At 39.1% G+C, this 26,463-nt stretch overlaps 1 protein-coding gene across 1 annotated transcript in view; it reads right to left on the bottom strand.

The window, feature by feature from the left end:
- htr2cl1 (5-hydroxytryptamine (serotonin) receptor 2C, G protein-coupled-like 1) overlaps window positions 1-26,463 on the bottom strand; it is a 127,955-nt gene that overhangs the window by 18,474 nt on the left and 83,018 nt on the right. The window contains exon 3 of the mRNA XM_053629408.1: window positions 891-1,500. Within this exon, the coding sequence (XP_053485383.1) occupies window positions 891-1,278 (388 nt within the window). The 5' untranslated portion in view covers window positions 1,279-1,500. The remainder of the gene's footprint in view (window positions 1-890; window positions 1,501-26,463) is intronic.

Genomic DNA, 26,463 nt, shown 5'->3' with positions numbered 1-26,463 from the left:
GATTTCTGTTACCCTGTTTGTACTGACAACATAAATGATCTGTTAGTGATCTACACCACTGTGCAAACAGATCAATAATGGCCTCTTCTTCTGCATCCATGTCTAGCCTAATCATGCAGACTAAACTACAGTGGATGCAGTAATACTGGGTTCATTCAAATGCAAATAGATCTTCGTCGATCAATATGGTGAACAGAAGATGCCGCTGTGTTCATGCGGAGGATAAAGACAAGTCACGTGGCCCATAAACGGCTCGTCGTTGACTGAGAAGGCAGGAAATCTCCTCAAATTACGAATAACAAAATAATCTGTGAACACAAACCAAATGCATTCGGTCTTTGTTAGGGTATTGTGCAATGTGACAAAAACATTTCACAGTTCTCCTACATTAATACCCACCACACACACGTAAATGCCCACACAGAGATTTATTACAAGAAAACCAACCGTCGTCCATATGGCATTGCCATTCATTTCCTCCTGGACTGTGATGAAAACTAAATCTCCTGACGTCCACAGTCTTGTTACTAATCTGAACTCGCATGATCTCCTCTAAAATCACCCATTTAATTAGTCATGGGAGATTTGCAATTTATGTAGTGGAACCTGTTCTGATTAAATAATTTTGCTTCATTTTCTGGTGGCATATTGTGGAGCATGATTATAATGAATTAACCTGAAAACTATGGGAGGTAGAAAAAAAAACAAAAACAGCAGGAATTCGGTTGCAGAAACCGCTAAGGATGCCACCAAGGACATGGACACATTGTCTACGGATTTGTAATTAGAGAAGATTAAAAACACTCTCTAAAAAAATAATGGTATGACAGGCAGAACATATCAAGCGATAAGAATAATGCTAATCTGAGAGCATGCATGCTGCTACTCACCATACAGGATGTTGATGAGCGAGATGGGCATTACTAGGATGCCCACCAACATGTCTGCCACAGCCAAAGACCGCAGGAAGAAATTAGTTGCGTTCTGCAGCTTCTTCTCCAGCGACACGGCCATAATAACAAGAATGTTCCCTCCTATGGTCAGCAGGATGATGATGAGTATGAGCAGCGCTGGCCAGTTCTTCTCTTTGATCACTTCCTTGGCTATTCCCTGACTGGAAGACGAGGCGGAGGAAAGGTTGGCGCTGGGGTCGGTCCAAAACAGGCTCTGGTTCAGGCTTATGGTGGTGTTCCCAGGCCAGGTCACCCAGCCACTGATGTCCAAAGAGGCAGTGGTAGAGCTGAAGCCACCCATAAGTGGTCCTGCTAGAGCCCCCATCCTTAAACAGCTGGACTTCTGCCTTGGTCACTAGCTGGTAGTGAGGTGCTCAGGACAGATCCTCACACTCATGTATGAGGGCTGGAGACTGAAACTCATGTGATGAACCTATTTTTGATGTTCAACCCACTGGCGTTGCTATGTGAAGGTGAAGTCTATAGAGTTAAGGATGTCCATTGTGGTTTCACCATAATGTTACAAACTTGTTCTTGGAGACAATATCTGAAAAGTACAAAGAAATATAACTGTAATAAGAACATAGTCATTGATTGGGTTGCTTGCTCAGTGCTTAAAGCGCAATAAATATGGAAGAGATTCGCTGACTTTTTGTAAAAGGAAAGAAGTTTAATTCAAATTGGGAGCCAGTGAAATCATCTTTTTGAAAAAATGAGCCCATTTACGCCAGAGTAGTGAAGGTTAATTGAGTCTTTGAGGTCGAAATGTTGCAAAGTGGCTTAGCACTTTACAAGCCACCATTACCTCAGGTCAGGGTATTAATTTCAGGCAAAAATGCAGGTCAATTCATTTAATTACCATACAATCCTTCAGGATGACTGTCAAAGGCCACAATGTAGTGGTGGACAAGCTAATTGGACAAGTTAATATACACCAATGGTCATTATTATGCCAATATATAATCTAATTAAGCTCCCTGATCATTTAATTATACCTGCACTTAACTGATATATCAAGATATTACAATATGATGTGCATCTGCTAATGCCTTGCTGTTCTTTGTCTTAATAAACCCATAGTAAGACTCTGTGATATTTATAAAATCCTATAAGATGATTACACTGAAATATACATGGATTGAATTTAGACATCACTGATCTGACAGGGTTAAGGGTTGGACTAACAAAATAATTGACACATCTTTGGATTGCTGTGATTCATTAAAACACCCACAATTCTCATCTGGAGTGTCTGAGATTAGTCAGGATGTTCACACAACACCAACAATGTGAAGTTGTAATGGGAGGTCCTATTTGCCTATTGACGCCTACTGTTATACCAGTTTATTGCAATAATGATGATTATAATAATAATAACAAATAATATATGCATGACAAATGGTTGATTCAGAACATTCTCCAAGATGGGCATGATGGTCAATATTGCTACATTGTAGAACGTAGAACAGTTCACTTAAAAAGGTTTTAGCTTTCCTATTTTTACAAAGCACCCGGATGTCCGGCATTTCACTCATTTTTATTATTTCTTTGTCTTTCTTTCACTAGTCTTTCCTCTACCCAAAGAACAAATCTCCTGCTACTGTACTGAGCAAACAAATGCCCAGGGCCTCAGAGAACACCAGACAGATGAGGGAATTAAAAACAAAAATCAATTTCACAATGTCACACAGGTCAGTTTTACTCAAACATTTATCTGCAAAACTAAGTCCAGAGACAAAAATACAACAATCCTGTTTTTGAAGCATATTGGAAAGTCTATATTGACTGTTCAAACCAAAGCTTAAATGTTTGTTGTCCTCAAAAGGGAACTACACAGCTGTGATATACAGTTTTTGTAAGTGGTTTTCTACATCCTACACCTCACAAAATGTTTTGATGTACTTCTGATACAAGGCCGTTCCAGTTCCCTGCTTATTCTCTGCCCAGAGTGGTTGTTGTGGACGGAAGAGATAAAGCCAACAAAGGGCAATGCACAGTGGCTCAAGAATAAATAAATAACTACATGATAACTTCTCTTCTGCCCTGGAATAACCTTCAGTTTATTACAATGTGCGAGTGGGGGAGCATCTAAAAAAACACCAGAGTGCCTGCTTAAAAGAGACCATTTATCTCTTCAGTAGCAGGCTCACTGCTAATAAATCCCAATATGAAGAAAAATAACATCTCGTATCAAATTAGGTATTTTGCTCACGTAACTTGTAGTGAACACCAATCATGTTCCTCAAATAGCCTTAAAAATGGTCTGGAGCAAAGCTACAACTAAACGTGTTTATGTTCTAGCCAAGGATTTTGTGAAAAATACACCCCCTCCCCCTCTTTTTTTTAATCCTTCTTTAGCGACTCAAATAAGAGTCTAGAAACAAACCTAGCAGATGTTATCAACTGTCCTGCAGTCTATATGGTGCTCAAACTCACAGCTGCTACTTATACGAGTTGAGAGGCAGGCGTAAAGTCTGACTGAGTTGTGCTGACGAGAGTCGATATTCCAGTGACCGATTGCCAATCACCGTTGTTCCAAATGACTGATCGCTAATCACCATTATTGGTCTCTGATCCGCACACACAGATACAGCAATAATAAGAAGTACATTATAAATATGAAATAAACAGAAGTGAATTTTTTGAACTTTCAGCAAACACAGTTGATTAGGACGCCTTCTTGATATGTGATATGAATCACAAGTGCTTTCTGTCTCTCTTTCCTCCTTAAAGTTTCTCTTTATCTCTTTGCTATTAATAAAGGGAACAAAAGTGCACTTCCATATTTATAAATGTGAGTCTGAATTCCATTTGAGGATAATTAGCTTCTTCAGCAAACCCCAATCAAGTTACTGGCATTTAGAACGAGTCTCCAGTCTAATTAGCATGAAATAGAGGAGCCAGAAAAGAGGAAGAACAGTTGCCCTGACTTGGGATGAATGCTTACAGAATGCAGAGAAAAGTTCATGCATGACCTCAGGCATTACTGTGTAGAGCAAGACTAATCAGAAATGTACATGCTTTATTATTAACAGCTTTAAATATTTATTTTTCTTTTTTTAATCAATGCTATATGTCTAAACTTAAACAGTTTATACTGTGCGAGTAGTTTTTCTTCCATTTAAAGCTCTTTCAAAGTAACATCTTTCCATTCAGCTCTCTGCTAATTGTCACATTGAATGTGAATTTAATGAGACGCTGCCCTAGGGACTAGCAGGCAGATTATAGACTGCAAAACATACACATAAATTGTTGCTGTAAATTCTCACCAGAGCAACAGATGATCCATCTGAACTACAATTAACAGATTGCAGGTTTGGCTTTAAGCTGGTTTGGTGAAAAGTCGACATATGAGTACAGCTTCTTATCACAAACAGTCAAAATTGAACACCATAAACTCAACGCTTCCACGATGAAAACCGTGTCTCACTGAAGCCTTGTGTTTTTATATACGGTACATGAGGATGGTCTATCAAAAACTGCCTCACATAGGAAATAACTGAAATTTCCCCACATGCTCTAATAGTACGGCATCCTGCCCTGCACTTTAATACCGTTTTTCCACTCCCACGCTCTGACGACTCAGAAGTGCTTATAATCTATGACACATGAGTGGCCACTTTTGTCAAGGGGAGGGTGGTGTAAAGGGGAACAGATTTACTGAACAGAGTGCAGATGCCCTTTGCAGCAAGCAGCTGAAGCAATTTCTTTAGCGGTTTTAACAGTCTACTTCCAAGTTTTACTAGCTTGCTAACTTGCTGATTTACTAAATAGCTAGCATTCTGACTAGCTGGTCTGCTAATGACCTAGTATGATCGGTAGCTAACTTTGTAACTAGCTAGCACAATAAAGTAAGTTATAGATCAGTACAGATTGACCAGTTTCCTACCTAAACCCCAGATTTAATAAAATATTTCATCTTCAAATACTTATATTTAAATAAATAAATAAATAAATAAATAAATAGGGCGACACGGTGTTTATGTGATTGGCACCCCGTGCAGGCTATCCGCCACCTTGAGCCCTGAGTCCCCTGGGACAGGCTCCAGGCTCCCCGCAGCTTGTGTAGGATAAACGGTACAGAAAATGGATGAATGGATGAAAGGACATAAAAAAGAAATAATTTATTACTCCTTAGAATTGTAAACAGCTTCATGTGACTTTTTGTTTGGAAAAGAAAATTGTGTAACGCCTCCCACATTGTTTTGTTTTGAGCTTATTCATTGTGCTTTTGTTTACATCAACATGAGCTTTTGTTTCTGCTCTAGTCCTGTCTCCGTACCTGTCCTGCCACTGGTGTGTTACTTCATTGTGTTCACCTGTTCTTTGTCTTGCCCTGGTCTATTGATACCTTTGTGTTTCTGTCTCTCATTTTTTAAAATTCATATTATGCATTTTTTGTATCATTGTTTTCTGTATTCTGTGTTTCCTGGTTTTGACACTCACTTGTTTCCATTGTTGATTGTTGTGTATATATTTCTTGTTTAACCTTGTCTGCTTGTTCTTTGACCAAAGCTATGGAGTACAATTATGATTATTGTATTAGCCCTAATAAAACACATATGCATCCTCCTCTCATTTAAAACATGTAACAATACCAGTATAATAGCCTCTATAAAGTTTGAGGTCATTGTATCTTACATCACTTGCTATTTTTTGCAAAGTGTGTACACATATTTATTACCTATTTGTTGATAGATCATTTCTCATAAATGGTTATAAGTTCATATTATTATACCATGAAGCACCTGTCTTAACATGCTAACTACAGCAGCACTAGTGAATTATAGCATTTGATATGTAAGAGAAAACATTTAGAGCTTGACATTAAACTGTCATGACAACCTTCGCTTCAATCCACACCGCACAGGTTCTGCACACACTACCACGACAACATGCTTGTTTTTTCCCCAAGAAAATAAATATTAAAAAGTACAACCGTGTCAATCAAACATGGGGGATGAGGACAGCTGTAATTACAACACAGCTCAATAAACACATGATATAAAAACAGTAGGACACAATCTTGACATCTTTGAATATTTTAAAATAAAGCTCCCAGCATATACAGTGGGGGAAATAAGTATTGAACGCGTCAACATTTTTTTCAGTAAATATATTTCCAGTGAGGTTATTCACATGAAATTTTCACCAGACATCAGTATTAACTCACGAAAACTGGAAATATAAAGAATTCACAACATTCATGAATTCAAAAAATCCATAAATAAAGTTGTGTAATAAAGTGGAATGACACAGGAAAAAAGTATTGAACACACTAAGAAAAAGCTGTTCTCCAAGGCAAGGTAAGGCAAGGAACCAGCTGAAATCCGTAAGTAATTATACCCCCTATCTGTGCAAATTAATATCAGCTGAGTTAGTAAATTGATGGTCTATAAAAAGGCTTTTCGTTTCCAAGATGTCACACAAGAAACATCTCATGATGGGTAACAGCAAAGAGTTCTCCCAAGACCTTCGCAACCTTATTGTTGTGAAACATATTGACGGAATCGGATACAGAAGTATTTCAAAATTTCTGAATCCTCCAGTAAGCACCATTGGGGCCATTATCCACAAGTGGAAGCAACATCACTCCGTCATTAGCCGGCCACACATAGGAGCTCCTCGCAAGATTTCTGACCAGGGAGTCAGAAGAATAGTCAGAAGAGTAGCCCAAGAGCCAAGGACCACTCGGAAAGCGCTCCAGAAACACTTGGAGGCAGCAGGTACCATCATCACAGAGAAAACAATAGGAAATGCACTCCACTGCTCGCGCTCACCCCGCAAGACTCCATTACTAAAGAAAAGGCATGTCGAAGCTCGTTTAAAGTTTGCTCATTGACAACTCATTTGGTCAAGCCTATGAAATACTGGGAGAGTGTAGTCTGGTCAGACGAGAGCAAAATTGAACTTTTTGGCTGTCGTACTACACACCATGTTTGGAGAAGAAATGGCACTGCACATCATCCTAAAAACACTATACCAACAGTGAAGTTTGGAGGTGGAAGCATCATGGTGTGGGGCTGTTTTTCATCACATGGTACTGGCAGACTTCATATAATTGAAGGAACGATGAATGGAGCCCTTTACCGGGAGATTCTTGAGGAGAATCTGCTGCCATCCACCAGGATGATGAAGATGGCACGTGGGTGGACCTTCCAGCAGGACAACGATCCAAAGCATACAGCAAAGGAAACTCTCAATTGGTTTCAGAGAAAAAAAATCAAAGTGTTTGAATGGCCCAGTCAATCACCTGACCTGAATCCAATTGAACAAGATTTAAAGACAATATGTTTAGAAGAATGGGCCAAAATCACACCTGAATACTGCGGCCGATTAATTTCTTCATACAGGAATCGTCTTGAAGCTGTCATTACAAACAAAGGCTTCTCCACTAAGTATTAAATAAATTTCAGTTAGCATGCTCAATACTTTTTTCCTGTGTCATTCCGCTTTATTACACATAACTTTATTTATGGCCTTTAATGTTTGGATTTCTTTTATGTGTGGATTTCTTGAGTTAATACCAAAGCCTGGTGAAAATTTCCTGTGAATAACTTCATTGGAAACAGATTTACTAAAAAAAATGTTCACACATTCAATACTTATTTTCCCCAATGTAGTGTGGTAGAGTAATCTCAATTGAGCTCTGTTGAGTTTCCACTTCACTAATTTACAAGTTTAAAAAAAAAAAAAAAAAAAAAAAAAAAAAGAAAATGAGATGGTGCATAAAACAAATTCAACACAAGTAATATGAGTCTCAAATACAGCTGGTGTAGACTGAAAAGCTGCCACCGAGTAAATCTTCAAGAACCATTCAGTGTGAACTGGCCTTCATGATGCGTGGTTGAAGTAAAATTTTAAAGCCCTTGGCAACACAGTTACAAATTACAAAAAACTTTGTGATACAAATCATCTCTCATTAAATAGATATTTACCAATGCTAGATTCAAGAAATATACTGTATAGTCCTAACTATGATTTCATTCTAACTAAAAGCTAGTCCTCTTTTTGCCTGATCAGAACTGTATGGCTGTATCAGATTGAATGATTGACAACAATATCTCCCTGGCAATGTTAAAATACCCTGTGACGTTCTACTACTAGAATACTGTTTAATAAAACAGATTAAAATGAGCTTTACCAGCCACACATATAGTCTCCAGAAGAAAAAAATGGAATAAAGAAATCTCTTAATTGAAATGAAAATTCTTTCTTTTGCATCACAGTCACGATAGACGCCAGTAAGAAGGTAATTATGGAAAAGAGGTGACGTGGGCTTTAACTGAAATTGCACAAAAACTCAAAGCTTTCTAATTTTCTGCTTCTAAAGTCTATACTCATTTTTACTCATTTGGACTCTTTCAGGCTTCACTATTGGACTCCTACGGTGGGCCACTATTGGAAATAATGAATGGCCCTTAAGATAGAAAAGGCAAAGGCTGCAATAGTGTGTTAAATACTGTATTGGAATGCAGGCTGGGTTTTTATTCCCAGTAGTTACCTTAGGGCACTCTTAAAAAATCTCTTTGCCCAAGTATTCAGCTTGAGTTAATCTCAGCACAAAAACAGACAAAAGTGAGCCTAGGAAAAAGAGGTGTGAAATTAGGTTCAGAGAAGTGGTGATGGTGTTGAAGTGAGAACTCTCCACCTCTCCACACAGCAGTCTCACATTAGCATTTCATGACCACAGCATATTCAGAGATCAGCTGGATATACCTGTAAGTGCTCACAAATGAGCCCGCTTGAAATAGAAGCTCGTTAACTTTCCGCACAATGTCACGTAAAGGAATAATAACAAAAGGGTCTTGCTATAAAGACGAGCTTAATGATTCCTCCTGTAAGAGTGAAAGGTACAATTTGGAAAGAGGAAATTGGTCCAACAGCAGTGAATAAAATGGTAAAGTGCATGAATGCTCAATACTAACTAAGTCCCAGTGAGGAAGATGCGCTCTATTAAATTGCTTTATTTCCCTTTATTTGCTCCAGTGAATCTATTGTTGAACACGGTTGGTGTGTTAAGCAGAAAACTGCAGTCCATGTATCTCAAGAACCAGCAGACTTCTGCTCATGACACTGTATGTGTATCGCAAATTCTGTTACAGTGAGAGGTTGCCTCATAAGACTGAATAAGATTAAGCTTTAGCTGCAAAATTCATTACTCAGCACCATGCTCCTGACAGAGACGCATAGCTGGCCAAGAGCAAGGCATTATGGGATTTGTAGGTTGCACTTATGTGGAGTTTAAAGCTGTGATAATGGCTTACACACACTCCCCCCATGCAAAAAATAGCTAATAAAAGCATTAACAGAGCCACTGAGGTGATATGATGGTTATTTTTTTAATAACTTATGGCCATAAATACATTAAACTAATTTTTAAATGAGTAGGACACCAAGAAATCAACTGAATTAGGCCACTGTGGCCAAGATAATCACAGAGATATATATTTAGCTCCGGTTACCCATATCTAATAGACTTTTCTTTTTTTTTTTGCTTGTTCTTGCCAAATAACTGGAGGGCACATAGTAACCATGACGCTCCTAAAACATTGCGTTTTGGGTCATTGTCTTGCTACATGATAAAGTTCCTCCCAGTTAGATTGGATGCATTTCTATGTAAATTGTAAGACAGATTGTTTCTGTAGAATTATGAATGAATTCTGCTGCCACCATCATGAGTTACATCATCAATAAAGAATAGTGAGCCCAATCGAGAAGCAGCCATGCAAGCCATGCTTGACTGATGAGCTTGTATGTTTTGAATCAAGAAGAGATCTATTCTTTCTCCACACTTTGGTTCTATGGCTCTGATTGATTTTGCCTCTTTTCTCAGCTTCAAAATGGCTTCCATTTCTCCCATAGACACCTCTCTGATCTTCATGTTGGCTTATCCTTTTTAACAACAAATGCAGTCTTCACAGGTGAAACTGAATACTAACCCAAGAGTAGATGTGTTCAGAGCTGCTATTGTTTAAACAATCAATCTAACAGGACACACTTGGGTAATAAGAAATACCTGTTAGTCAAATATTCCAATATGTTTTTGCTCACCAACAAATTGGGTGGTCTGATACAAAATCTGCCATGTTTTATGTCATTTAACTACATATAAATACCAGGAAATAAAAGCTGAAAATCTCTTCAGTCCACAGCAGTGGTCACCAAACCTCTTCATTGAGATCTACTTTCCTGCAGGTTTCATCTCCAACCAAAATCTAACACCTGTTTTAGTTTATCAAGAACTTCTTAAGACAATGATTAGATGGTCAGGTGGGCACAATTATGGTTGGAGCTGAAGTCTTCAGGGGGGATCACCAGGAACAGGTGCAGTGACTGCTGCTCTACAGCAAAAACAAATGAATTGGCTTTGCTGTTCCAATAGTTTCAGAAGGGAATGTATCCAATTTTAAACAACATGAAGCATGCAGAATGTTTTTTTTTTTTTTAAAGATAAACATAAGAATTATATTTTAATACAAACCCACACCCAGCCCAAAATGAATAAAGAGAAGCAGAGTATGGAAATCTCTCTTCCAGTTTAATTACTGCTGCCTTGGAAGGGATTTGTAATCAGAATTTCTAATTACTTAACAGATGTCTAAACCATGTGTCACAGTGTGACTGTGTGAGATTGCTTTGTATATACCATGTACATGCTTTTTCTTTCTTTATCTCTCTCTCTCTCTCTTTCTGTGTGTATGTGTGTGCTATTTTGATTCTGGAGAGCACTGTGATGGTAGATTTGGCCTCGTTTTAGACCTGAGACCACTCAGGTGGGGGATTACAGGGCATTCGGTCATTTTAAGGGCTTTCGTGTGAAGTAAGGCCATTGCTCGCTGCTCTATCACCTATAGCCCTCTGTCTGTCCCTGCCTCACAATCTCTCACAACCTCGGTCATCTGTCAGTTTTACAGCTTTTCTCTCTCGCTCTAGTGCCCTATTGCTGTCCTTTTCTCTCTCAATTCCTCTTTCTCTCCCTGTATACCTCTGCCTGTCTCTTAACACCCAGTGTTATGTATACAACCCCAATTCAAAAAATGTTGGGACGCTGTGTAAAATGTAAATAAAAAGAGAATGCAATGATTTGCAAATCTCATAAACCCGTATGTTATTCACAACAGAACATATAAAACATATCAAATGTTTAAACAGAGGAAATGTACCATTTTAAGGGGAAAATAAGGTCATTTCGAATTTGATGAGTGCAACACATCACAAAATTTGGGATGGGACAACCAAAGGCTGGAAGAGTAAGTGTTACTAAAAAGAAACAGCTGGAGGTTAATTGGCAACAGGACAGTAACATGATTGGGTATAAAAAGAGTATCTTAGAGAGGCAGAGTCTCACAGAAGAAAAGATGGGCAGAGGTTCATCAATCTGCGAAAAACTGCATCTACAATTTGTGGAATAATTTCAGAATAATGTTCCTCAACGTAAAAGTGCGAAGACTATGAATATCTCATCATCTACAGTGCATAATATCATCAAAAGATTCCGAGAGTCAGGAGAAATCTCTGTGCGCAAGGGACAAGGGTGAAAATCAATATTGTATGCCCGTGATCTTCGGGCCATGGACGCCGTGTCCTCTAAAATAAAGAGGACTAAAGAGGAGAGGGAGCATCCGGCTTTTTATCAGCACTTGCATCTCTGATGGTATGGGGCTGCATTAGTGCCTATTGAATGGGCAGCTTGCACATCTGGAAAGGCACCATCAATGCTGAAAGGTATATACAGGTTTTAGAGTAACATTTGCTTCCATCCAGATTCCATCCCATCTTTACTTCTGAGAGATTCTACCTCTCTAAAATACTCTTTTTATACCCAATCATGTTACTGACCTGTTGCCAATTAACATAATTAGTTAGAAAATGTTCCTCCAGCTGTTTCCTTTTAGTAACGCTTACTTTTCCAGCCTTTTGTTGCTCCCATGCCAATTTTTTTGAGACGTGTTGTGGCCATCAAATTCAAAATTACCTTACGTTTTTCATAAAATGATGCATTTCCTCAGTTTAAACATTTGATACGTTTTCTATGTACTACTGTGAATAACATATGGGTTCATGAGCTTTGCAAGTCATTGCATTCTGTTTTTATTTACATTTTACACAGCGTCCCAATTTTTTTTTTGGAATTGGGGTTGTACATTCTTTATAGGTATTTGGCTTTTTTATATTCCTATAACCCTGTCTCTGTATCAACCGAAAAATTTTCATCTCTTTCTCAGTTTCTTCCAGTTTTTGTGCCAGTCTTCATGGACAGATACTGGACTAATGGGTGCTTGGACACCCCCCCCCCCTTCTTTCTTTCTTACAAACACTTCCATCTTTCTATCTCTCTCTCTTTCACCTAGTAGGGAGGTTATCTTCACCCCCCACTGGGCACTGCTGTCAGTCATTTCCTCTGTTCCTATTTTTCTCAATCTACTGCCTTCCCACCTTTTCAATTCTGACAGCTATGACCTCTGACATACACAGCAAGCCAACCTGCCTCACTCATCCCAACACGCACACATACTGTGTTTTAATTTAACCTCAGACTGTTTCTATGTCACTACGAGCAAGTCTGATTGAGAACTTTTTAAAGTACCACAGAACATGTCCAATTAAACCATTTAAACTAATCAGTAATGCTTTAAATTAAGGCTTCCTTAACTGACGTTATTTAACACTTTAGTCAACACCAACAAACCATGAACTTTAGCTATAATACACCATAAGTGACAAATTCTTAACAAAGTATCTAACACTTTAAACAGTGTTCATTGCATGAATGAGTCAAATTAAGCCCACAAAACACCTTAATGAACATGTTTGCAGTTGTTAACTGGCAAAATTCAGAACTAAAGATGAAGCAAGAGCCAAAATTTCCACCTGGAGACCAGAGTTCAGGAAAGTATCAGCATTTACAAGCATACTGTAGTTTATTTTTGCTCATACAAATGCAAGGGTTTATGAATATGTATGAATATGCCGTTTGAAAATGTCCCACTTCCATCCCAAAAGTTAGATGCTAGTCAACAAGTGCAAATTTGTGACATGAGTGCGACGTTATTATCAGAGTCCTGACTTGAAATATTTTCACTGCTTTGTACTGTATGTATCATTAGTATTATATAATAATCAGACATGACCGATTTAAACAGACTCACGCACGGCGCACATACACAGCAGTGTCTTTTTACAGTTGCGCTGAGAAAATTGTAAACAGAAAATCTGTTTTTATTTATGTTTGACCGACATTTGACCTCAGGATCAATCTACATAATCGAAATCATCCATCCAAGTTCACCATTAAAATCACAGTTTTGATTTCGATTCTTTTGAAGAATTGATCCCCTTGAGTTCTCATTAGCACCTTCTGCTTTTCTTCATGCCTCATATTCTGATGCTGAAACTTCTATAGACATTTGGTTTTATTTATATTTAATTGCCTTCATAAATTATTTCTGTTCAGACTATTTTGAAACACTAGTCTCAGACTATATCAGTACATATGGTGATGGTTCTGCTGGTCATGAACTTCTTTCTAGAAGTTCATGACAAATTCAAGTAGTTTAACTTTTAATTCCTCACCCACATATGTCACCTGTTTAACAGCAATTAATGGTTGTCCTTTATTTATGCACCACTGATTTAGGATTGAGCAGGATTTTGTTTTCGGATAATTCCATTTGTTTGCACCCTGTCTCAGACATAACAATTGCATAAAAGATCAGTGGCTGATGTGCGAATGGAATTACTGCAAGACTGAGGAATTGGGGGAAAATATGCTTAAGTAGGTACTTGAGTCCCTCTCTCATTCTTTTTCTCTCTCTACCTGGCTCGATGCCTAAAGATTGAGTGGCACTATGGTCTGTGTGGCTCTCTTTACATTAATCATGCTCTCAGCCCATCTCCTCGCTGCTGAGTGAATGACACTTGATCTCCACTGAATTAGAATCAATGGAGCATTACAGGCTTTAGTGCTGTATATACTGTAGGTCTGTACGTGTGATTGTCCGCACTCAGCTTTGTCCTTCCTTCTCCTCATGGGTTTCAAGCAGCCCTTAGGTAGAGCGTTACTGATCGTAAAGACTTTGAAAACAAATACAATACAAATGGAACGGAAAATAGATACTGTCCAAACTATTGACTGGAAGTGCTTGGAAGTAAAGTTCTGGGTGGGAAGTTTTGAATTCAACCAATCAATCTTGTATAAAATAATAGCTAATAAATAAAAGATTGTTCAAGGCCATTTTCAGGGCATGGTCTCAGTGAGAAAGCAAATATGTGCGGGCTAATTCTGGACATGACTCGAACAGTACCAACACGTACAGCATGATCTCAGGCCTGAAGAACACATCAGTCACCTCGGGCATCAGTACAACGTCTCACACTCAGTCATTTGTTCACTCGTGGGTGGATGAACTCCCAATTGATGGAAAGAAAAGGTAGAAGAAACTCAGAATAAAAATAGTAGTTTTTACCCAAGACTGCTTCCTGACAGAACCGGCCATCATCTGCTCTGTGTAAGAGGATAGCAGACATTTTGGTGCATGCGAATGACTAAAGTGAGGTGACAGCTACTTTTTCCCAGAAAGACTAACTGGATCAGTGAAAATAACAAGAACACAGCAACCTTCACAGTCTCCAGTTTTCCTGAAAGAAATTCAGAAAGTGATCCAGAGCCTGCAGAGAGGTGAGTGATTCGGTTGTGACTGCTTGATCTTCCATGAGTCAGTGCAGGTGTGCATGTGACAAGCGGTATTGGATTCTTAAAGTGGATGTTGAGTGCCCACTGTGTCTGCTGATGGAGAAAAGATTTGTACCCAACTGACAAACATTCCCCCTTCATTCCAGCACTCACGGGCAGCTCACATCAGATGAGCTGGTCCATGGGTGCTTGCTTTACAACTGATTGCAGGAGATGAACCACTGTTCCGTCACACTGGGAAAGAGAACTGAGCCTATTTGCTTTATATCAATCAAAGGCCCATTGGAGAAAAAAAATGGACAGGATGAAGCGGAGAAATATTTATCTATCATGATGGAGGTCATTTCAAAGTTACTTTATGACTATCGAAGCAGTTGAAAGTTATGGAAGATTAATTTACCACAACACACACAAATTATTGTGTTTAATGCCATGCCAGTCCTTCAAATATTCTTATCTGTATATATTTTGGGGTTTACATGCAAAACAGTTCTTTTTTCCACATTAAACATATCATTCAATAAATGGGATTATTAATAACAAGATAATTAACAGAATTTGCTTTGAAAGCAAAATAGAGCTTTTTGGCAATAAACACCAGAGGTGGTTTTGACGCACACAGAGAGGTAGCCATATGGAAAAGTACCTCATGACCACGGTTAAATATAGTGGTGGATCTTTAATGTTTTGAGGCTGTTTTTCTGCCAGAGGACCTGGACATTTTTTTTAGAATACATGGCATCATGGACTATCAATTATATCAACAGATATTAAATGAAAACCTGACTGCCTCTGCCAGAAAGATTAAAATGGGCTGTGGTTGGAGCTTCCAGCAGGACAATGATCCAAAACATACATCAAAATCAACACAAAAATGGTTTACAGACCACAAAATCAAAGTCCTGCCATGGCCATCCCAGTCCCCTGACTTGAAACCCATAGAAAACATGTGGGGTGAACTGAAGAGGAGAGTCCACCAGCATGGACCTCGAAATTTGAAGGATCTGGAGAGATTCTGATGGAGGAATGGTCAAAGATCCCTTGCCGTGAATTCCCCAACCTCATTAGGCATTATAGAAGACTCAGAGCTGTGATCTTAGCAAAGGGAGGTAGCATAAAGTATTGACTAAAAGGGTGCCAATAATTGTTGCACACCTGTATTTAACAAAAATATATTTTTTTTATAAACCTGTGTTGTGTTTGCAGTTGTTTGATATCCATGAGAGCAGAGTATTTTTTGTGACATTTTTAATAAAAGTATATTTTATATATACATATACACTGTATATATACACAGTGCTGTGCAAATGTTTTAAGCTTTTTTTTTTTTAGTACAAACTTTGTTATAGATTTTTATTTTATGATATCTACATTATGGAGTCAGTAGAAAAACATTTTAGATTTCCAAACATCAGATTCCTTGAACAAAAGTAAATGTTACAGATTTATTTTTTTTTTTTGTCAGTAAAGAAAGCAACAGATTACATAAGAGATACTTTTCAGAAAAAAAAAACATAATGAAGGCTGCAGGGTTTTGCTACAAAAATAAGAAGCGAGTGCAACAGTCAAAGTCTCCAGAAGAACCGTGACTGGTTCTGCAAGATGCTCAATAAAACTTGCAGCTCATTTCCTTATAAAACTGCACTAATTGTACCAGAGACTACTATTTTTATTTTTATTTTTTTATCACACCAAATTGATTTGTATTTGCCGATTTTATTCCATTTTGGTACAATAATGGTCAATTATTAGTACTTAAAGATGCACTATTTAGATTTTTTTCAGTATTTAAAAATACGGTGGACATGGTGATGTGAATGCTTATGTGCGCAGGCATGTCGTTTTCACGGATCCGTGTGAACGGGAATCGTTTTGTCGTTTGTACGCGAAACTTTTCAAAAACGCAAATGAAAAACTTTTCTGTTTTTAGTACATCGTTATCATGTAAACATACCCTAAAAGTATGGGCATTAGCAAGTACTATTAATATCAACTATTTTTCAATTTATAATCTTATGCTTGGGCCACATGGATTTACAAAATCCTAACGGATGTTAAAATGTTGGTCAGATATAACGACAGATTTCACAGATCTGTCATCAAACACCCACACCAAACACCCACATTACAAGATTTGGCAAGGAAAAAAAGAAACACAAAAACACCACACATAATTTCATGCTTGTGAATCCCAACCAATGATCCCGACAATCAGAACCTGGGATCTCGCAGAATTTCTAAAGAACAAATGTGACTTCAGATGAAAATAAGTTCAGCTCAGCTATCACTGCTTATTGGAAAGACATTAATATTGCATTTTCACCAGAGACAATTGCCTGTGCTATTTATGTGTAATGTCCACACTCATAAAATATTCATTCAAAGTTTTTAGACTTTATATATAATCACCTCCATACAACCCCAATCCAATATGGCTGACGGTGACAGATACAGCACATCCATCCATTTACGTTACTTCCTACACAGGGTCGTGGGGAAGCCTGTAGCCTATCCCAGGGGACTTGGGGCACAAGGCGGGGGTCACCCTAGACGGGCGTCTCAATGATTTCAACTCTCAGAACCAGGCACAGGGCACAATTGCACACCCATTCACACACTATAGACAATTAGTGTCAATCAGCCTACAACGTATGTCTTTGGAATGAGGGAGGAAACCTCCGAAGCATGGGGAGAACATGCAAACTCTGCACACACGGCGGAGGCGGCATTCGAGCCCCCAACCCCGGAGGTGCAACGCAAATGTGCTAACCACAAAGCCACCGTGCCCACAAAAAGGTAGTAAAAAGAAATGTCAGACTTTAACATTATTCACTCAAAACAAATAACATCATATCACTGAGTTAGTACTGTTTTTATTATATTCAGAGATTTACAGTTTTTTATAGTTATTTACATATGCATTTGTCGTTTGATCAGGATTTTATATGTCGTGTTTTTTTATTCTTTGAAAATGTGTTTTATAAGTAAATTTACTTTACTTATTATTACATACTATTAAAATTATATGCAAATACAAATTTTCTCAAAAATAAAAAAATAGCAGATATTTTCAGCAGCAGTGTTTTAACCCTATTTTACTTTTAGCTGATGGCTGCTAACTTCAGTTATTTTGTAATTATATGTGAATTTCAGAATAAAATCTTGTGAGTAATGAATCCAACTAAAATCTTACTATGCTTTATAATAACTTGCGCATGAAAGGTTTAAAACCATTACGATACTGTAATAATACAGTGTCCTATACAGTATGTTTGATTCTTACTTAACATGCCCCAATATTCATCACATTTTGCATCATTTAGGAGAAATGTGAAATGGTCATCCCACTTTTTCCATAACACTCTTTTAGGTAGCTTACCAAACTTCCTTTGTTTTTTGTTTTTTTGACAAAACCTCAGGACCTTTAATCCCTGAATATAGCCGCCATTATTTAAACACTGAACTAGTTTAAGTACTAAGCACTATTCAAGTGAAATGGCAAAAACAACAACAACAACAACAACAACAAAAATTTTTTGCATTAAACTGATAGCAAGCTTATAGTCTAGTCAAGCCGCTGCTTCAGAGTAGACTGAAGAATCAATAAGGGGGAGAGTCTGACCTTGTGCTTCTTGTGGACTGAAAGTAGATTTTCACTGGCACTAATATTTCATAGAAGTAACCTTGAAGCCCTGAATGCACAAAATTATTGACATCCTTTAAAAAAAAAAACAAAACAACAAAAAAAAAAACAGGCTGACTGAAATCTTTTAGTGAGAGGAAATTATTCAAAGCAAACATCTTTACAAAAGCTAAACATTTGTCACAGTTATTGGCAAGCCTACATGTAGTGTTCATTTGCCAAGTAAGCAGCACTGAGTTTTTTCTTACAATGCAGGATGAGGCAAAATATTTCATAAACTGCTCTGAGAGCATTCCTCTGTACAAAAAAAAACAACCCTCAGTCCTCATGTATATTGTCTTCTCTTCAGTACATCCCAAACTATTTTTGTGTTGGTTTGGAAGTATGCTAGATGATCCACAGCACTGCCTTATAGCATCCTGGCAGAGGCGACTATGTGATGTAATTTATGATGCCATGTATTGTAACAAGTTTCCCAGAGTTTTTGGAAGTAAAACAGCTTTATACATCTCAGACCCACCACCATGCTACACAGTGGGGAGTCTGTTCCTTTCTGCATTTTGTTTGCCAGAAAGTTCTAGAGGGGTCCAAGTGTTTTTTTAATGATTACAGTGACTTTGTTCTTTTAAGCCTTCTAGTATATTTTCATTTTGGAGAACTAACAATTGCCTTCTTCTTTAATGTGCAAGGCAAAAATAAATAAATAAATAAATAAAATACATCATCTTCCATGCAGCTTTATCAAAACTACAACTGTTTTAAACTTCGTAATAATTTTTCCCAGAATAAGTATTGGTCTGTAGCAGGTGGGGCGTGGTTTAGTCTGGATTGGGAAAATGGTGTTTGGGATGAAGTGGACAAGAAATATTTAACATGGCACACTTGAGCCCTGTTGTCCCATGTATATATGATCTTTCACTCACTCTTAACCCCCCAAGACCCCTTTACGTATGTCCCTCTGGAGCAGTCGCACAATGATACTTTGAAGAAAGCTTTTGACCACATTGCTGTGATTAATAGTCAACATGTTTCTCTTTTCCACTTTATCCCCCCACCCCCCGCATGTTCTCCCAATTTAGTCATTTCAATTCCCAATTACTAGCTAGATCTCATCACATGACAAGGGAGGGTGTAGGCTAGGATATGTTTCCTCCGAGACTCATGAAGCAACATCACAAAGCTAACAGCCATCTTCTGCATACATGAGCTCACAGATGCAAATGATTGGCTAGTATAGCTCTGATTGACAGGGGACAGCATAATGCCATCCCTCTCAACCAGAAAGCACGGACGATTTTGCTCTCTGACTCCCGGCCATGGATGGCTGTGGCATCATCAGATATAGAACTTGCAATCTCCCTATGATAGTTTGAACACATTTCTGTTGTGCCACTCGGGAGCCTACCTTTTCCATTATTAATGACAAACTGTACACTGTAAACACCATTTGCTGGTCACCAAAAGCTACAGGGAAATGCTTTTCCATAGTGGTATATAAATCACTATACCACTATATGGCATGTTTCCAGTGGCTGCTCATTCACACTGATGTATGTCATGCTGCAAATGTCAGCTGGTGAATCCACTGACTACCTCAAACATGCTGTTTTCTCTTCACATCATTATCCATTTAGAATTGGTATTGCTCTCCTTGTGGACTATGTGATGTGGTATTCCTATTCAGTGCCTCGGATGAGCTCCACAAAATGTGTCGCTGAAGCACTGTCCCCCCCCCCCCCTTTTTCCCCCCGACCCAGGATTTGACCAAGGGCTATTGGCAGATTCCCTTATCACCAAAATCATAAGAAAAACAATACTGTACTTTCTCCACCCTGTTCGTTTTACAGCAATTCCTCACATTTCCATTCAGGGTTTTTGAAGTGCCAACTATATTTCAACTGCTAATGCGACAGGTGATATAGTTCAACAGTTCATACATGGCTGCTTAATCTTTAGTAATGATTGGCATATGCAACAGATGAGGGCGGTCCTGTCAGCCTCGTGGAGAACCCGGAGAAGAGTGTGATTATACTGGTGGAGGTATAATATCTAGGCTTCCACCTGGGCAGTTGGCAGATAGACCACTGTGACTGTGGCCTGCCTGTGACCCAAGACCAATAACAGGGGACAATTCTTGTTTCTGTTGGGATACAGTAGATTTGTGTTTAATTATTCTGATCTCAGCAACCTGCTGTCTGATGTCACTACAGAAGGAGTTCCAGATCTGCTCCGGTGGTTGAAGCAGTGCCAGTGGGTCTTTGTGGGTGTTAAAGTAGCTCTCTTCCCCCTGCGGTGGAGCATGAAAGATGCCAATATGTGGCTTGCTTGTTGGTATCTGCTGTTACAGCCTATTAAGTTCACAGTGGTCCACAGGCCTGGGGCGCAGATGGTAATGGCTGACTTTCTCTCATCTCTCCAAAACAGCTACAACCGATGGTAGGGGGTTTTTTTTGTTCACGAGGTAGAGGGGTAATGAGTAATGTGGCACACCTGAGCCCTGTTGCCCGACATATATTTATGTAATCTATCTTTCTGTTTCTTTCTTTCTCCCTGGGAAGTGTCATGAGCGGGTATGTGTGTGTGTGTGTGTGTGGCCGTGAGGAGAGAAAAGCAGAAAGAGACAAGCAAGCTGGAAAAAAGTTTTGAAAAAAGTTATTGATTGAGTCCCATGCCAAAGGCACAAACCTAAATGATAAGCTATCTTAACCTTGGTTTGTGGATATGTGATTATGAAAATTAACTCAACTTTTGTTTTATTTCACTTGAGTATTGTCTGGAATTTTCAAAGTTTCTATACTTTTATAACAAGCCTTTTCTGAAAAATCTCAAGAGTTTCTAAAGACTTAGGAGCTCTTAACCTTATAACTGTTTTAATGGCAATGAAATTGCTCTATTAAGCTCTATTAACCCTCCTATTATTTTGGAAAAAAGTTACATCCATTATGTTATGGCTCAAAATGACTTCCACAGTTTCAATATACACATAAACAGCAAAGAACAGCTTAAAACAATAAACAATAAGAAGAAATATTTGCATATAAGTTCATGACCATAAATGAGGAAAGTAAAAAACATTCAAAGAGAAAGAGAGATTGAGCAGTATTTCAGACATCTCAAACATGGAACTGGGTCAAATTGAGCCACAATATACAGTAATAGGAGGGTTAAGCAACATAGAATATTTTATTAAACCAATACACAACAAAGCCTTTTCATAACTTGTTTTTGCTCATCATTACCATCTCAAAAGCACTTACTGGTTGATGTGTCTCCTTTGGATGCTACTTCAAGGTCACCTCAAACATACAGGCACACAAGCTGTGTAGTGTTTCACTTCACTTTGCACTTATTTATCAGGAAATTATACACCATCAACCTATTATTATTATTATTATTATTATTAACAAAATGTTTTAGAAAAACATACATGTTTATATGCACAGAAGGAATGGCATGACAGAAGAAGAGTGTCCTTGGGCCACTTACTAACAGAGTGACAGTGGTAAGTTTAATTTGGCTGTGTCACGATTCAGATTTAGAGGCAGATGCAAATGCAGAATCTCAGTGAAACATTTAATAATCAAATAAAGTACCACACAAGCCATAAGTGGAACTAGACAAGCATAACGTGATACATGGAGACAGAACAAGCAACACAAGACAACAGTGCAGCGCTGAACGTGACTATATATACACACACCAGTGCTAATGAGCTAAACGTGAAACAGGTGAATTGAGACATGTGACCTGGTGCAGTGGCTGATGGGAAACGTAGTTTCTAGTCCTTTTCCGATATGACATGGCAGGCTATAACTTCTGGCCATGAATTTAAGACTTATTGTACCAACTGGGCTCAAAATTCATACAAACTAAAATCACACCTAATGTATACATTTTATACCTAGTCAGAAGTCAAGACTGTTTCTATGGTAACTACTTTAGATATTAGTTGGATGGAAGTTCACTCCATAACAGGGCATTCTGCATCACACACAAAAACAGCATATATAGGGTAGGCAATTTACTTATTGGCATGTTTTTGGGAGGTTGGAGGAAAGTAGAGAACCCTGAGAAACCCAAATGGACACAACAAGAACATGTGAAGACAGAACCCAAACTCAGTGTGAAACCATGGACCGTGGAGCAGTGATGCACCATCACTACCTACTATGCTACTGTGTCACCCACATCAGCAGTGCTATCAGTATAATCACGGATACATGTAGGAATGGACCCCATATATATTCGTTGTTCTTCTGAATCTGTACAGCCAATTATGTTTTCTCAGGATGACATTTGTTTGATGATATTGATGTGTATAGCCGATAGCATGCAGACTGTAATCAACGAGATTTCAAATTTTGCTGGTGTAAAAGTCTTTCTTCTTTTAAAAATTGGAAACATGAATATGCAATTTAGCCATGGACTATCCAGTGGTATTGGTATGTGCAAAGCAACTAACACCGGCTGATTAACGACTATTATTATTATTATTACTCATACCACAGTGCTGCTGAATTTTTGATTCGTATTGAAGGACATGCCACATGAACAGGTTAAAAATTGTGTATAGTTTTTGATACGATGATGTTTTCTGAGAGACGATTTGTTTCCCAAAGGAGTCTTCAGTGTCAGGGCTTTGTAACAGCCAGATGTAAAACAGTAACTTTAAGTTTTCTGATATGGTCTTGAGGGCTTTGCAGTTTCTCTGAAAATACCAAACTGCATTTGTGATAATGGAAACATTCGTGATAATGGAAACTAGCTCGTTTTATGGACATTAAACGTAATAGGACATGAAAAACAGACATGAAACATTATCGGATAATAAGTAGCTTCAGGGTATTAACAGTAACTCCGCTTTGCATTGGGATGCATCTCAGCACTGGCATTGAATATATTCCTCTAACACAGCCACGTGTTTATTCCTTAATTATCAGAGACATCTCAGTTCCACCTATGTGTAATTTTGTTTGGTGTGTAGTTAGGACTGACTTTTACGTTCTTCTTTAAAATCTTAGCTTTAGCCTATTTTACTAGGCAACACTGCCTTAGTGAAGATCTATTGGTGCAACTGTTGAAATGTTGTAAACTACATTAAAGCTAAAACTCATGTCGTCGTTAAGGTTAGTTCTTCGTTAGTTCATGATTAGTACATGCCTTCACTCATCATTAGTTCATATTTAAGCAAGTATTAATTCACGTATTAGTGCATGATTATTCATTTACTGTAAAGTGTTATCGGAAGAAGTCTCAAACAGCACCCAGTTCTTTAGTTAGGAGCTTTGTGTTTTCTTCCATCTCAGATCCGATGAAATAATCAGAGGGAACGAGACAATGAGAATCGAACCAAGAACCCCCAGACAAGATGGATGTTATAAAGAAAGAATACACAGAATGACAGTGAACTGAAAGAGATTGAGTCACACATCCCTCATCAGGACTGAGAAGCATATGCTGCCTCCTTCTCTGATTTATTGCTGGAGTAATTGGATGATGAAATGAGAGACAGAGAGATTTATCTCAATATTCAAACAATATTTAATGAATAATGATGAAGCCCGGTTATTTATGATGCCTGAATAAGCAAAAGCACCTTCAGAAATTTGCCGTATGTCTGTTACATTGTGATATGATAATGTGGTTGTAACTTGTCTCTCCTTCTAATCACAAGTATAGGCTGTAAATCTCTAGCGCTGATATCAAAGAGGCCCAGCTTTGAGTGAATGACAGTTCCATATCAAACAGTTCTACATTTGATGCCAGCAGTGACATAAAATGAGTCATGTTGATGACTTTCTCCAGTCGTCTGCACTAAGTAAAAGAAACAACATTGATCCTGTGTCATGTCAGTTAGATGGCTTCCACCCGATCAATACCTCAAGTTGTTTTTGACTACAGGGAAGAAAGCCATCACGCTAGCATTGGTGTCTGGTTCTAAGGACATGCTTTGCATTTACCTGCTGATGCAGTAAAAGCCCATCTAGAGGCTATGCTTGGATTGAATTATTCCGCAGTCGTTACCTGCAGAGTGACAACGTTCTCTGGAGTTACTAAAGACTTACTTTAGACTTTAGAGGTGTGCATGCGGATGTTTGTGTTATCCCACTCCCACCCGTTCGTGCAGGAATTCTCACCAATAGCACCTACTTTCAAAGGAATCTCGTCTGCTCCTAAATACAATCTCCTCTGAAAGTACTGGAACAGCAAGGCTAATTCTAATGTTCTTCCTTTTATATTAAAGACACTTAAGTTTGAGATGAAAAGATGAATATGAGATCTGAATCTAGATGTGTTAAACAACATAAAACATGGCACCTTTTGTCTGAACCCATACATTTTTTGAAGTGATCAAAAATAATGGAACACATGACTAGCAGTTATTTGTTGCTGCCCAGGTATGCCCTGTTAAGAAGATTGTTTGAAGAATGAATAGCTCTGAATAGCTACACTTTGTTTTGAGTGCTAGGTTGCCTGCGAAGATTGCATTTGTTGTTCAAAAGGATAAACCAACATGAAGACCAGAGAGCTGTCTATGGGAAAAAGCAAATATTCTTGATAAATCTCACCTGACCAAGATAAATCGGAGGCTAAAAATGAATGAGAGAAAGCAGTAACAGTGTCAAGCAGTGCTGCTTAAGCAGCATATACTCTCATAAATGTGATCTTTGTTTGTCCAGCCAGCTTCCATTCTCATTTCTGTTCATGCCTACTGAAGAACTTTTTTTGGATCCCACTCCTGACGCACACTTCTACTGTATATCATGAGTAACAATAACTGTATCGTTATCATTATGTATCATTATGTTAACAATAATGCATAATTACATGTGTAACAGTATAGAACAAACTGTGACATCTAAAAGTAAATTATTTCTAGATTTTGCAATACTTTTTCCAGTGATCCTTTTTTTTAAATAAGGCAAAAGTAACCATAACCGTGTTCACTCTCCTGCGCCATCTTCACACAGTTATCACCAATAGCGAAAACAGCTAACACCGGATGTAACTGAGCTGGGTAGGACAAAACGCTGAAGCAATCGTGCATAGAATGTGTCATGTATCAAGAAGCTCTGGACTCCACTTCCCATCAGCCACTGCACTGCACTAGTTGTCACATGACCACCTGCACCTGACTCACGTTTTGTTAATGAGCACTCGTGTGTATATATAGTCCTGGTCTGCACTGTTTGCTTGTCTTTTGTTGTCCTAGACTCTTGCTGTTCATGTCTCAGTGTTTTGTGGCATGCCACAGTGTTATACCAAGTTGTCTTAGTGTCTTTGTTTCATAGTATGTTTGTTTCAATAAATGTCATTATCTGCACTTGCTTCTGGCTCAACCTCGATACGTGACAGAACGAAAGACCATTTATCAGAAGCAGCAGATCACCAAGATGGACGCCTGGTTTGCAGCATATGAGGAGTGGTATAGAGGACTATTGGAGCAGGGAAGAAGGACAGATGAACTACTCGCTCAGAATGACCGCATGCTCGGGCTGCCGCGGCGGGACAGACCAGGCACCAGGTCACCACTGTTCACAAAGGACTACGCCATGCCGCTCTGTGGTCAGGGTGGAGACCAACTCCCACCCTCTCTTCCCTATTATGGCTCTCGCTCAGCCTTCATGTTCAGTGGAGAACGTCGCTCTGCCTCCACGTTCCGTGAGAGACGTCGCTCCATCTCCTACCGGACTCAAGGATTCCCCACTGTTCAGCTACCTCAAAGTCGCTCCGCCTCCCTGCTCGGCCGAGGTCGTCGCTCCGCCTCCCTGCTCGGCCGAGGTCGTCGCTCCGCCTCCCTGCTCGGCCGAGGTCGTCGCTCCGCCTCCCTGCTCTGCCGAGGTCGTCGCTCCGCCTCCCTGCTCGGCCGAGGTCGTCGCTCCGCCTCCCTGCTCGGCCGAGGTCGTCGCTCCGCCTCCCTGCTCGGCCGAGGTCGTCGCTCCGCCTCCCTGCTCGGCCGAGGTCGTCGCTCCGCCTCCCTGCTCTGCCGAGGTCGTCGCCCCGCCTCCCTGCTCTGCCGAGGTCGTCGCCCCGCTTTCATGCTCTGCCGAGGTCGTCGCCCCGCTTTCATGCTCTGCCGAGGACGTCGCCCCGCTTTCATGCTCTGCCGAGGACGTCGCCCCGCTTTCATGTTCAGCCGAGGAAGTATCTCTGCCTCCCTGTGCCGTTGT

The sequence above is a fragment of the Ictalurus furcatus genome, chromosome 7, assembly GCF_023375685.1.
Source record: "Ictalurus furcatus strain D&B chromosome 7, Billie_1.0, whole genome shotgun sequence".
Classification (NCBI taxonomy): domain Eukaryota; kingdom Metazoa; phylum Chordata; class Actinopteri; order Siluriformes; family Ictaluridae; genus Ictalurus; species Ictalurus furcatus.
This window is presented reverse-complemented; position numbering and strand designations above follow the sequence as displayed.